At 33.8% G+C, this 12,696-nt stretch overlaps 2 protein-coding genes across 3 annotated transcripts; one reads left to right on the plus strand and one right to left on the minus strand.

Annotated features, from left to right (window-relative positions):
• The first annotated feature begins 537 nt into the window (after positions 1-537).
• On the plus strand, positions 538-8,037 carry LOC112697415 (sister chromatid cohesion 1 protein 3). Its single transcript, XM_025750583.2, has 15 exons — positions 538-769; positions 1,123-1,323; positions 1,908-2,169; positions 2,252-2,298; positions 2,394-2,437; positions 2,535-2,602; positions 2,682-3,106; positions 3,179-3,287; positions 3,420-3,556; positions 3,638-4,161; positions 4,495-4,534; positions 4,710-4,755; positions 6,145-6,274; positions 6,804-6,947; positions 7,514-8,037. The coding sequence occupies exons 2-14, from the start codon at positions 1,200-1,202 to the stop codon at positions 6,897-6,899; spliced, it is 2,052 nt and encodes a 683-aa protein (XP_025606368.1). The 5' UTR covers positions 538-769; positions 1,123-1,199; the 3' UTR covers positions 6,900-6,947; positions 7,514-8,037.
• A 298-nt stretch (positions 8,038-8,335) lies between these two features.
• On the minus strand, positions 8,336-11,983 carry LOC112697416 (uncharacterized). 2 transcript variants are annotated; one of them, XM_025750586.3, is made up of 5 exons: positions 11,624-11,772; positions 10,420-10,493; positions 9,358-9,867; positions 9,064-9,210; positions 8,336-8,767 (listed from the first exon to the last, which is right to left on the minus strand). In XM_025750586.3, the coding sequence occupies exons 3-5, from the start codon at positions 9,841-9,843 to the stop codon at positions 8,678-8,680; spliced, it is 723 nt and encodes a 240-aa protein (XP_025606371.1). In that variant the 5' UTR covers positions 9,844-9,867; positions 10,420-10,493; positions 11,624-11,772; the 3' UTR covers positions 8,336-8,677. The 2 variants fall into 2 exon arrangements, with proteins under 2 accessions (XP_025606371.1, XP_025606370.1); XM_025750585.3 differs by lacking the exon at positions 10,420-10,493 and having other exon boundaries at positions 11,624-11,983.
• Positions 11,984-12,696: the final 713 nt, after the last annotated feature.

A 12,696-nucleotide genomic window follows, 5' to 3' on the forward strand; every position in this document is an offset into this window, starting at 1 on the left:
TTTATGGAACAACTTTTATTATCTAATTTGAATAAAAAATATTACATCATTGGACATAAAATTTATCTATCATTTTAGTTTAACTTTTTTGTTGCATAATTAATTTGTTTGGATATTATTAAATTATTATAATTTTTTGAATTATAAAAATCACATTAATATTATTTAATACAATTTTTAAAAGATGTTTTTAATTTTTTGAAAAATTATTGAAGAACTTTTGAAAAAGTAAAAAAAAATGAATTTTTTTAATTTCAAAAGTTATTTTATTATTTTTATTTATTAAAAAAATTAATTAAATTATTTACCTAAAACATAAAATTATTTATTTATAAACTGATTTTAATTTAAATTCTTATATTTTAATTTTTTTAAAAGAATTTAATTACGTTGTTTTTCGAAAATTGGCCTAAACAAATTGGATCTGATGACGCAGACACAAAAAAAGTTGGATCTTATGGCAACACTAATTTTTTGGTATGACTTTTGCAAAGTGTATCCTATTTACTTCGTACCCGCCAAACACCAAAGGTTTTCGCGCCCATTTCTTTTCACTTAATCACTTTTTTCAATTCTCTCTCATTCGTTTCCTGCTGCCTCTTCAACCCTAGACTTCACTTCTCTCTCCAACCCGACACACATTCTCTCCAATTTCTTCTTCTTTCTCTCTTCATCACACACCGACACTGACGACACTGACAAGAACGCTCGGTTGCTCTGCGGCGGCCTCTGGACTCGCTGGCGGTAGTGAGCTGAAACGGCGAGCCAGGTTTTCTGATTTTCTGATTTTTCTGGTATTCTAAATATCTGATTTTTCTGCTACTTCACAATGGTGCTAAACCTAAAATTATTTCACTGGTATTGCTATCAATTTTGCATTTTTGTTAGCTTAGTATTTTTGAACTCTATACCTATCACTGGTTTTGACAATATGCTTATGAGAAGCGAAAGATGGAATAATGCGATGTATTTAGCATCTAGGCATATGTTTAGGGTCCAAAGGCTTTCCCTTTTTTTTATGCCTCATGCTTGATTATAATTATGCTTTTTAGTAAAAGTGCCCAGCAGAGTTTTTTCAACGAAACTTAATCATTCGATTCCTTTTGCTTTCTCTTCTTACAGTTTCTCTGGAATCAAAGAGCTAAAGGAAGACAAGAACATCAGTACTTTGCCACCAACATTTGGAACAAGGAAAGAGTATGTTTTACTCTCACACATTTTTGGGGCGAAAAGGCCCGCTGGCAACAGTGTGGATTGCTGCTCATCTCCAACACAGGCTAAAGAAGTCACATTATACGTCAACCAATATTCCATCCACCATTGGTAGGTTTTTGTTTTTATTAATACCAATTTATAAGTTTTGATTGAGCTCTAAAATGTGTGGATGTCCATTTCGTTAATCATTTTCTTTAAGTTTACTTAATACTTTATGGCACTCATCATTTTCAATAATCTTTTATATCACTGCTATCATTTCTGCATTATTCCTGAAAAGTCCCCCTTTTTTTATTATTTTATTTTTATTCTTTGGAAAGTCCAAGTTTTTTTTTTTTGGTTTCCTTTTCCAAACAACACTCATCTCATTTTAATGGTTCTTAATTTTTCATAATAATTTACAATTATTCATTTAGAATTTGCTTTCATGCAAAAGAAGAGGGTGGACTTGTTGCTTTTGGCTGTGCAGACAGTTGAGAGATATAGAAAGGACTAAGATAATTGCAAATGCTTTTTCATTTTGAAAGTCACTCCTAAACTTGTGTTTCTTAAATGTTGTTTTTATGGGGTAATTTCTGTGTTTTTCAACTTACATTTGGTGAGTTTTTCCTGTTGCAAAAGCTACAATGCTCCTCCTTTAGAATGATCTAATTTTAACACTTAAATTAATATTTTACCTGGATCTCTTGTAGAACACATCATGGATCCAGGGGCTCCTGTTGCACTAAGATTGTCGGGCCACCTTCTCTTGGGAATTGTTCGGATATATTCAAAGAAAGTTGACTACCTTGTCCATGACTGCAGTGTTGTTTTGACTAGTTTGAACAAAGCATTTGCTTCTATACAACTTAATTTGCCAGAGGATGCAAGGCAGGCACCAGTTCAATCTATCACCCTACCTGAGACATTTGATCTTGATGCTGTGAACTTGGATGATGAACCAGATCATAATGGGTATTGTAACTCGGTATGCTTTAGTCTTGTTTTTAATTCTATTGGAATCTATAGATGATGTGGATTGTTGAATATCACTTAGGATTGAGGATAAGCACCAGAAGAATCAAGAAGATATCACAATACCAGGTTATATAGCTAGATTTGTTGAATTAGTTATGTCTTAAAGTTTGTAAAAACATGACATGAATGATCTCTTTTGTGCTTTTTCATGTGAAGTGCAGATCAAATGGTAATGGAGCAGTTTATAGTTGTATCTTTTGATGAGGTATAACCTTATTTCCTTTCTATTACCTGCACCCTTTTTATTAATGGGGTTTTGGAGTTGCAACTATATTAAATCTGCTGAATTTTTCAATATTTAGGATATAAGAATGGATTCCTCTAACACAGAGGTGCTTCCAGATTCAGGGGTTGAACAAATGGAGGAGGAGTAAGCTTTCAAAGTTCTTTCTCATTTTGGTGTTTGTCTTATGAAACCAATTGAATAATCTATTTCTTTTTGGTTACAGCATTATCTTCCAGTCTCCATTGAAAAATGTTGGTTTCCAAGATGGTGGTCCAAGTATCCAGAGAGAATCACCTACTACCCCACATAGTGCTGGTGACCGCCCTCATAATGTTCAGGATCCTGAGGTTACCCGTGATGTGGGTCCTGGTGATACCACTTCTCCACAAGCAGCCCAACCTACGCCGGAGATTCTTCGTGATGCCAACGATGCACGTAATGTAGAAAACCCTCTAGTATATCCAAATCCCGAGGATAAAGATACTGTACCAAGTGGAGATCTTGATGAAACTATGAAGGAAAAGGATCATATTCCTGAAATGATGGATGTGGACCCTGAAGGGATTCCTGCACCATCTGAGCAACATCTTGGACCACAAACTCCGGTTACTTCTCATGGGGATGCTTCAGATGCCCAAGTTTTTGTAGGTCAGTGCATTCTGTCTTGCGTTTTACAATAACCTAGAATTATAAAATTCTTAATCCTTAATTGTGTTGTAGGACATAGTTCCCCTCTGGTACTTCGTGAAAGTCCACCAATTCAGCAGCATCCAAAGAGAGGAAGGAAGAGAAAACAGTTCTTTGATGATCCCATAGTCTTGACTAATAGGTAAGGTTTTAAAGTTCGATTTTTATTAAATTGCTCTGTTCTCCTGCAACTTATAGTCATGACCTATATATTTCTATAACTTCCTGTTTTTCTTTTCATGCCCATTACTCATATAGGGATGTATATTTGTAGATTCATGAGGGGAGCACTTAATAATCCCCAAGATATACTTAAAAAAAGAAGGGAAGCGCCTTCCTCTGCCTTGGGTACATGGAAACTGAACAATATCCAAAGAAAGGAACAAATGTTTGATCAGCCGTTATTAACTGGTAAATAGGCTCGTTTTACAGTTGTGTCTCCTTATAGTTTTTCATAAACTTCTCATCTGAAAACATGTTGCTCCATATCAGGAATTTGTAAGGATCATATAGACATATCCAAAAGGGAATATATATGTTCAAAACCCCATTTGGTCATCTCTGAGGAAGATCATGAGGATGTTGGTATTGCCAGGACTTCATCCCCAACAAATCAAATCCCGGAGGAGCCTAGACCTGTTACACCTGTTGCTGTATCCATTGCTTCACCTGTACTGGATAGTGAAATTGAACATATACGCCTTAATGTTGCTGCTTCTCCACCTCGTATGGTCCCTTCTCACGATGTGGGTGTGGAACTCAATATTGAAGGTGAAGGTGAAGGCAATGTTGGAAGAGATGACTTGAATTCTATTTCTACTCAGAATTTAAGGTCCGTGTCAGTTTCTCCGGAGAGAACAAATATTGCAACTGGGTCAATGGATACACCTGATTTAGCAACATCATCTGCAGCTCCTGGATCAGTGATGGAAACACCCACGACATATGTTGGTGAATCATCTCGAAACCTTGGTCTTTCAGATATTCATCAGTTAATCAATTCTGCGGCAACAGAAGTAAGCTTTGAAACTTTGTAATCAATGCTTTCGTATGTTCTTACTTGATTCCATCCTATCTATACATTGTGTTTCTCCTGATTTTGTTTTGTTTTGTTGTGTTATTTTTTTTTCTTTTTTGGTGGTATGAAATATGTATGAGCAAATATATTTTACATTTCTGACCCGTGTTACCTTAATGTTGATATTTATGTATATTCTTTCAAAATCCACTAGTTCTATAATTTTTAGTTTTAAAGACCTTTTAATTGATTTAATGATGCCTTTCGATTTGATGTTCTTAATTGATTACGATTAACCATTACATTTAATATTTTTGTTTAATTCCTGTAGGAACTCTCTTTTCTGGAAATGGACAACAACTCACCAGCCAGTATGTTCTATTTTCCTTTCATTTGCGATTCGATTATGCTTTGATGTACTATTCTTATTTCTTTTTCTATTTATTGTGGGTTTACTTTCTATCTTGCACAGACGATATTGGAATGCCAAAGTTTGTGTTATTTTCATAAGTAGCATTATAGATAACATAAATATTTTAATGGCAGGTTTGCAAAGTACAGGTGAAGGTCTCAATATGTCTACGAGGACTAGGTACTTGTTTATTATATTTGTTCTGGTTTGGTTTTGGTAGTCATATAATGTCAATTAAGTCTCTTTAAGAAGGATTTTGAAAATGTTTTTAAGCTACACATTTGAGGCTTCAAATTTTTTAGATGTAGCTTGTGTTGCTAAATAGGTAGCTGTATAAATATTGTCCAAGTCCCTTTATTTTCCTGAACGAATGTTGAAGTTAATAAAATGAAGAGTCATGAGAGAACAATAACAACAACAAAGTCTTATCCCACTAGGTAGGGTAGATTACATAGATCAAACTTCATTGTACTCTATTATCTATCATATTTGTAGTAAGATTGTTCACACAGATTTCACTTAGCCACTTAATCTAGAGTGTTTATAAGTCTTCCTCCTCTATTTCTAACCATTTGTCTGTCTTCCCTCTAATCCACCTTTCTCACTAGATACTCGCTTTCTCTCCACATGTCCAAACCACCTAATACGAAATTCTACAACCTTTTCAACAATGGGTGCTACTCTAACTTTCTCATATTCTCATTCCTTATTCTGTCCATACGCGATTGATCTCTCATCGAAGCATCATCATCCCAGCCATGCTGAACTTATGTTCATATTCATCCTTTGTCAGCCAATACACCTTTCCATAGAGCCTCTGTTGACTTACATGAGAGATTGAGAGATGGATTTGATGGATAAAGAATGTGCAAAGGTGCATGCATTTATTGCTGTATCATTACTTATTTTACATGCTATTTCAATGGCTTTGTGATTCAAATTACAAGTTTTACATGAACAATTAATTTTATCTACTTTTAGTATTTTATCTTATTCTTCATGTAGTCTGGGAACTTGAATAGTTCCAGTTTACCTAGTGTACTTCTACATCATATGATCTCTGGCCTTTGGTTTCCCTCTTTCATGGGCTAGAATAGATTATTTATTTGACTTATCATAATATGTAAGTGGAAATTCAAACATAAGATATCAAGCAAGAGTAAGTATGGAAAAAAATGGTTACTTTTAGGAATTGGATATATTTGGGATTGATGGTGGTGATTATGCAAAAGAAGCATAACAAGTAAAGGCACTCTTTTGTCAATGATGTTGATAGGGGAAGTATGGTAGACTTTCATGTTAGGTGGTTTGGGTATGTGTGGAGAACCTTTGGTAACCCACAATAAGGATGGTAAGAGTAGAGAGGGGCTCGAAAAATCATGGGTGAAACTATTAGAAAGATTTAATTTGTAATGTGTAAATGTGAATGTTATTTATGATTTGGCATTATGGCCTCATCAAATGTAGTTGGGCTTTATTTAGTGTGATAGGGCTCAGGTGTTGTTATTGCTGTACTAGTTGTTTATGTCCCCTGCTTTGAGCTAATATTCTCGACTTGTTTAACTCTAGGGCTGTAGCTGAATTTTTCAAAAGTCGAATTGCCCCAATTTTGGAGGACCCTGCTGAAGATCTCAGCTTGAATAAGATCTTGGAAGGGAAAACTAGAAGGATCTCTGCTTGCATGTTCTATAGCATATTGGTGAGTTTTCAGAAACATTTCCAAATTTTACATAATAACCATAGTCATGCAACATGAATATGCAAGAGGATACTGATCATACAATTATTACTTGACATTTAGATAGCAGAGACTAGAGTATTTTTCTAATTTTCTCTTTGTTTCTTCCAATTAGATATGACTTGCTGTGGGTTTTCTTAAGACTTAAGACTAGTTGCTTATGATTGTGTGTATGTTAATTGGACCAGTAGTAGATTGTGAATAGAGATATAGCATTTTAGTGTTTTGTTGACCGGTAGTAACAAGGGAAATTTCTTTGGTGAAGAATGAAGATTCACACTAAATTTATAGAGAAGATGATTTTTTTTGGGTGACCTTTTCTCTTAAAAAAAAACTCCATTGAAAAGCATTCTTCACCATAGCATAATCCTCACAAAAGTCCTACAAATTGAACTTATTTATTCTTGTGAACAATGGAATGTCCCCCCCTCTTAACCCTCTCAGAATTTAGTCTTTTCTTGGTGATGCCAATTTGAATGTTGCATTATAGGTTTTGAAGAGTTATGGACATATTGACGTACATCAAGAACAGCCTTATGGTGATATCAGCTTGAATTTGACCCCTTCCTTGAATCGTCAATTTTGATAGTTTTGTTAAGTTGCTTGCAATACTTCAGGGCACTGATGTAAATAGGTAACAGTTCTAGCCTCTTTTTGAGACTTTCATGACTTTATTCAAGCTTATAGTAGAAACTAGTTGTACTTCTGGTTTAACTCATTTTATATTTTTACGGTCATCATCTGCCATATGTGCTGATGCATTTGCTTTCAATTGTAATACTGCATTGTCTTGTTTGTTATTTTGGTAAAACCTGGGGAAGAGGGTAAAAAGAAAAATATGAAGCAAATTTCACTGTGGAGAATTCTTTTGACCTTGAAAATGTATTGGATCTAATTTATACGTAGGGTTTGAGCAAACAAATTGTAGTTAATGTTAATCATTTATTTTCTTAAAAGTCTCAAAACACAGACATTTGATTAGATAAATTGAGAATTCCCATGCTGTTATTGCGCGATAATGATTATTTATTTATTTATTTTTATTGATGTCAATATATAATAATTAAGTTCTTGTTTATTTACACATCCCAAAAAAGAAGTCTCTTTCCTTTTTTACCCAATCCATACATAATACACTGTTGATGAAGCTAGAAATTCGTATTATCTCTTGTTTAAACTTTTATCTTTATTGGATTGCAGATGGGTCTCGTGACAAGAAAAGAAGTGTGTTGGATTCTGGTAAACATGGACACACACTAACAAGCACATAGAGAAATGGTTTTGTCACTTAGTTTTGTATGTAGAGTACTTGCGTACTCTAATCAAGCTATAATTAAATATTATTATTATTATTATTATTATTATTATTATTATTGTTTCTTTTAAGTTATTGTAAAAAAATAGGATGAAATTTGGCCTTTAACAGTTTAATTTGGTCTTAATTTATTGTCTGCCATTTAGCAAGTATATGGCATTGTTTCTATGTGTTTATTGGATAGTAGAAACTCAGGTGAAGTCGACTTTATTGGAAGTTAATACTTGAGAGTCGTTAGATAATTTAACTTATTTGACTAAATTTTCATCCAACGGTTCTTAGGTATCAACTTCACTTGAATTTTTACCTTACTAGATAGTTTGTGTTATTTATGGATGGAAATGATAATTTGTATTTGCTGAATGCTCGGATAAAGGTGTCAATGTTACAGTTTTTACAGTTGTGTGCAGTTGGCATCCTGTCTTATCTACTGGATTAGAGCAGGTTTTTTTTTTAACTCGATGGTTATTTTTGTGGTCGAAGTGGCTTAATTATATGGTTTACTTTAATATGACTATAACGGTGCGTTCAGGTGCGAAGAATCCAAACAAGATCCTCTCGTGTACGAAGAAGTTTGATAAGAAAGACTATAAAATTTGAAAGGAAAAAATAGGTCCGTTCAGTTTGACATGAGACTAAAATTTGAATATAAAGAGTTAAAGACCATGAAGTCAAACTAAGAATACAGACATCGACAAAAAAAGACGAGAAAAAAAATGGCATATCATTATACATAATTGAACATGGTACACTCCTCTTTTCCTTTTATTCAACAAACCTATTTACAGATGAACAAGGAAGATCACTTCCGTAAAAAAAAAACAGGCTATTACAGTAGATTGAGAGTTGAAAGTGAACTTCCCCTAAGGAGTTTTATGGAGGTTCGGTCTTATTCAGCCATCTATATCTGTTCAAGTTAATAATACAAACTCCACTAAGTCTACCATTATACGCACATATTGTATTAATAAGCTCTTCTCTTCTTGATCCGATATAGATGCTTGGTTGATGATTTTCCTAATTGCTTCCATCAAAATCAGGGTTAAGATTCATTGCCTCTTTATGTCAGATTCTTCCGTCTTTGCAAACCTTCCGCGGATTCTTGGCTGGCTGTCGGCGAGTGCCTTCCTGCAAGCATACTGGAAACAAAAGCAAATTATAGTGTCAATGGAATTATGCATGATTAAAAAAAAAAGTTTGATGCCTGTTAAATTACTTAAGCCATGTAAATAATTGGTTTTGACAACTAGTATTTCTACATTGTTTAAGCCTCATTCTTTTTTCTTGATATTGCCACCTTACCTAGTATTTCTTATACAATCATACAAAAATTGAAGGCACGTGTGATGTGAGGCAATCCAATACATAAGAATTTTCAAGGCATTTGCTTGTGAAATTCTTAATTATCAAAACGGCGGCAAAACTGAAAAGTTACCTTAATCTTCCTTCCAAAATTTCTCTTTGTCTTCTTGTTTCTATATCTCGAGAGTTTTTCTTGCCGTTCCTCGCTGGTGCAGTTGCTAAGAAGAGAAGGCCTATCATGGGGAGATTGAGCAACATTCATGTTTCCATTACCAAGTGTCTGTAAACAAAAAATGCATCAATTTGTTAATTCTAAGTGATCAATCAGATTAAGGTAATTACAGAATTCCTTTATAGCAAACCAACTGATAGAAGATGAATTGATTGGAATTCTTTATTGGTCTTGTTAGGTCTCGAGTCTACTAACCTTTATATCTCCGTCACTAAATGCTCGTCGCATGCCATAAACCTCATTGAAATCAATTCCAGGGAATTCTAGAAAAGCAGGCTTCATGCCAACAGAATTCATCCAATCCATTGCACTCAAGCTTCTAGAACTGACACTCTTGGCCAATGGCACATCAGGAATTGGTTTATTTTCCTGAGTGAAACTGTCATCTACATTCAGAGCAGGAATATTGATTTCCAATATATCAGACAGCGGTGACTCTATAGCTGCCTTCTCTATGAGATCCTTTTTGCACTCGTAGAACACCTCACTCAAGAGCTGATTATCGTTCTGAAGAATGTCGATGTCCTGAGATTCTAGACCCTGTGAGGATACATCTTCCCCGCAAGATATCATTGAGATGGCTGCTGCAGTCATCGGATCCACGTCTATCAGTGGTTCTTCGATGATAGGTTCCGGTGCTTTGAACAAATCTCCTTCTACTAACAGATCATACTCTGTCATTACTGAAGATTGAGCAAGGTCACTCTGCATCAAACACAAGGAAACAAAAAGTAAATAACAGCTAATTCAGAAACATAATATGTATAAATTTCAGCTTTAAGATAAAAAAGATTAAATACAGAAGATATCAAACACTTAATATAAACATAGTGGCAGTAAACATCATAACCAATGTATTATTAATGTTAATAGCAATTTAAGTGTGGCCCTCCACAGCCGCAACGAAACACACTGAGCAATTCAATGGTGCTTAATCTGAGGTCAATAATGATCATTTTTCTTTAATACTTGTTATAAATAAAAACAGGAAGAGCAATCAAAATAAGAAAAAAGAACAGAAAGAAGACCACTTGTATTGTGAGTCATATTTGTGTGTGTCCCTGAGCCAATTACTAAATAGTTTTATTGTATTATTAAGTATGATATACATAGTAGCGAAACTACAACATAACAGAAGCCTTGCATCAACAATGAAAAGGGCACAAATTCAGCTGAGACCGTCACACGGGGAAAGGAAGAGCGAGAAGCAAGAGAAGAGATCAGATCAAGTTTTTATTTGAATTGGAATTTAGTTACATGAGTGCTAGTTCAAAGATCATCATGCTTCACCCCCAAAAGCTGTGACTTTGAATGAGTCCATGTGTTGATGGCTGAAAACATTGAAACTAGCATCAGAGGAACAAGCCCATAGCTTCAGGTATCTCATTATAGGATCAAAATTTTTGTTAACAATTTGGAGGGAAAATACTAAAATCTTTTCACCATATCTGTCACTTTTAGTTCTTTGATACATTAAAAAGTGTACCAAAACAAAAATTATATCTAAATACATTGATTTATTAAAATATAAAAAAATTAAGAGCAATAGTAATAATAATAATCCGGAACTAGTAAATAAATGAATAAAGTAAACAAGTATTAAAGTATCTTAAGCTTGAGACTAAAGTGTTGTTTCAAACTTCAATGACCAAAACACTAATCCATGTCATTTTGAAAGTTGAAACAACCCCACTTACTAATAATTTTTAAGTACTTTACTCATTTGTTTATTAGTGACTTTATTATTATAAAATTGTGTAGTGCAGAGAAATAGAAGCAAACTAGCATGATAATCGCCTCCTTTCTCCTCCAACTACAAAATTTTAGTGCGAGACAAAGCCATGATGAAGCTATTAAGTTGAGCATAAACTAGTCCTTTTCCTCTAACCCTTTTCTTTATCATTGCCATAAAGAAAAAAGAGAATAATAATAAAGAACTTTAATTTTTTCCCCTTCAAGCAACCTCCCTCAGTGCGGCACAAAAAGACAAGCCCCACTATGAGTTCACACTTCATCACCCAAAAATATTAAAATTAAAATTTAAAAATAGAAGAAAGAAAGAAATTGCACAGAACACGGAAGTATCACAACTAATAACACTTTCCATCAATGCTTCTTTTTTTTCCTTTTTTTTTTTGTAACACTTTTTCCAGATCCAGCATATAAAAGCCAACTCCAGCTGTGAAAACATTCTGAATGGGATGGTGCGAACGATCAAAACGAAATAATAATAATGATAAAAAAAACATAGTGTTAAATAAATAAATTGAAAAAAATTAAATAAGTATCAACTCAATTTTCTTCTCATCAAACTTAGTACTATGAATCAAGCAACTCAATTTTGAGATTTCAATTAGTTCATGCAAGTAAAAGAGCTCATTAGGTCAAATGCAGATGAAGCAAGCGGTGCTCAAGAAAATTGAACAAAGTAAAAGCATTAATAAGAGAGTTATATAGGTACCATTGAATCAATGGATTTCTGGTTCATGCAATACTCCTCAAGCTGTTGAAGCTCTTGAGAGAAGTTCTGCAAATAAGGGAAGAAAAGACCAGTTTCTGCATACATTTTTTTCTTTCTTTCCTATTATTTTTATTTTGTCTTCGAAAAATCTAAGCTTCAGTGAGAAAAGAAAGAAGAGGAAGAGAATGGAGAGAGCAGCCAAAGTGTTTTGAGATTTTAAGAGCTTTGATGATTATGAAGACTTAGAAAGAGAGAGAGAGAATTTAATGATTTATATATGTGAAAAAAAATTGAGGGGAAAAGTGATGTAAGGAAATACTAAATAAAGACAAAAGTAGGAAAAGGACACTATCATTTTTATAATGCAGTGACCCCATTTCTCTTGTCATTCTCATAAAAGATATGCCTTTTCTTTTTCTTTTTCTTTTTTTTAAAATAGTAGTGAGGACTGAGGAGATATATTATTTTGGAGTATTATAATTGCAAATTGGTGCACAGAATACGATGAATTGCACCAAAGGCAGTGTCAGTGTACTGTATCTGTGGCCATGTTGTGGGGTTGGGTCCTCTTTGGGACTCAACAGTAATCATCACTCATCTTTCCCACTCATAGGCGGAAACAGTTTTCTCCCAAATATTTTTTTTTTCTTTATTAGAGATGACAATGGCTCTATGTAGGGGGGAGATTCTTCTCCCATCCCCTGTCTTCTGTTCTACTTTGATAAAAGTCATAAATCGCTTTTTGTCTCTATCTCATTTTTATTTATTTCCTTTTTCAGGAAAAAAAATTAGATGCATGCTAGTATTGATAAATATTAAACTTTAAATTTTTTAATGTAACTTTAATAAAATACAATACAATTTAATTAAATATGTTCCAGTCCAATTCAATAAGAATTTCGGTCTGATTATGGACCACCGACTTGATAGGACACTCGATTCGAACCTAAGGGTGACCCGTTCGCTACCTCACGTTTTGCTGAAAAAATTTGGACAATTAGCAGAAATTTTAGACGGATACACTCTAAACAACAAAAGAGAAAAATAAGGAGAGATCTAGACAAAATTCCTTA

Source organism: Arachis hypogaea, chromosome 6 (assembly GCF_003086295.3).
Source record: "Arachis hypogaea cultivar Tifrunner chromosome 6, arahy.Tifrunner.gnm2.J5K5, whole genome shotgun sequence".
NCBI classification, from domain to species: Eukaryota; Viridiplantae; Streptophyta; class Magnoliopsida; order Fabales; family Fabaceae; genus Arachis; species Arachis hypogaea.

Excerpts from the sequence above, each read along its gene's own strand:
- LOC112697415 (XM_025750583.2), top strand. The coding sequence starts at position 1,200 with ATGTTTTACTCTCACACATTTTTGGGGCGAAAAGGCCCGCTGGCAACA. Across the intron at positions 3,557-3,637 it reads TGATCAGCCGTTATTAACTG|GAATTTGTAAGGATCATATA; the intron begins GTAAATAGGCTC and ends GCTCCATATCAG. Across the intron at positions 4,756-6,144 it reads AATATGTCTACGAGGACTAG|GGCTGTAGCTGAATTTTTCA; the intron begins GTACTTGTTTAT and ends GTTTAACTCTAG.
- LOC112697416 (XM_025750585.3), bottom strand. The coding sequence starts at position 11,728 with ATGTATGCAGAAACTGGTCTTTTCTTCCCTTATTTGCAGAACTTCTCT. Across the intron at positions 9,868-11,623 it reads AGAAATCCATTGATTCAATG|AGTGACCTTGCTCAATCTTC; the intron begins GTACCTATATAA and ends TGTTTGATGCAG. Across the intron at positions 8,768-9,063 it reads ATTTTGGAAGGAAGATTAAG|TATGCTTGCAGGAAGGCACT; the intron begins GTAACTTTTCAG and ends TTTTGTTTCCAG.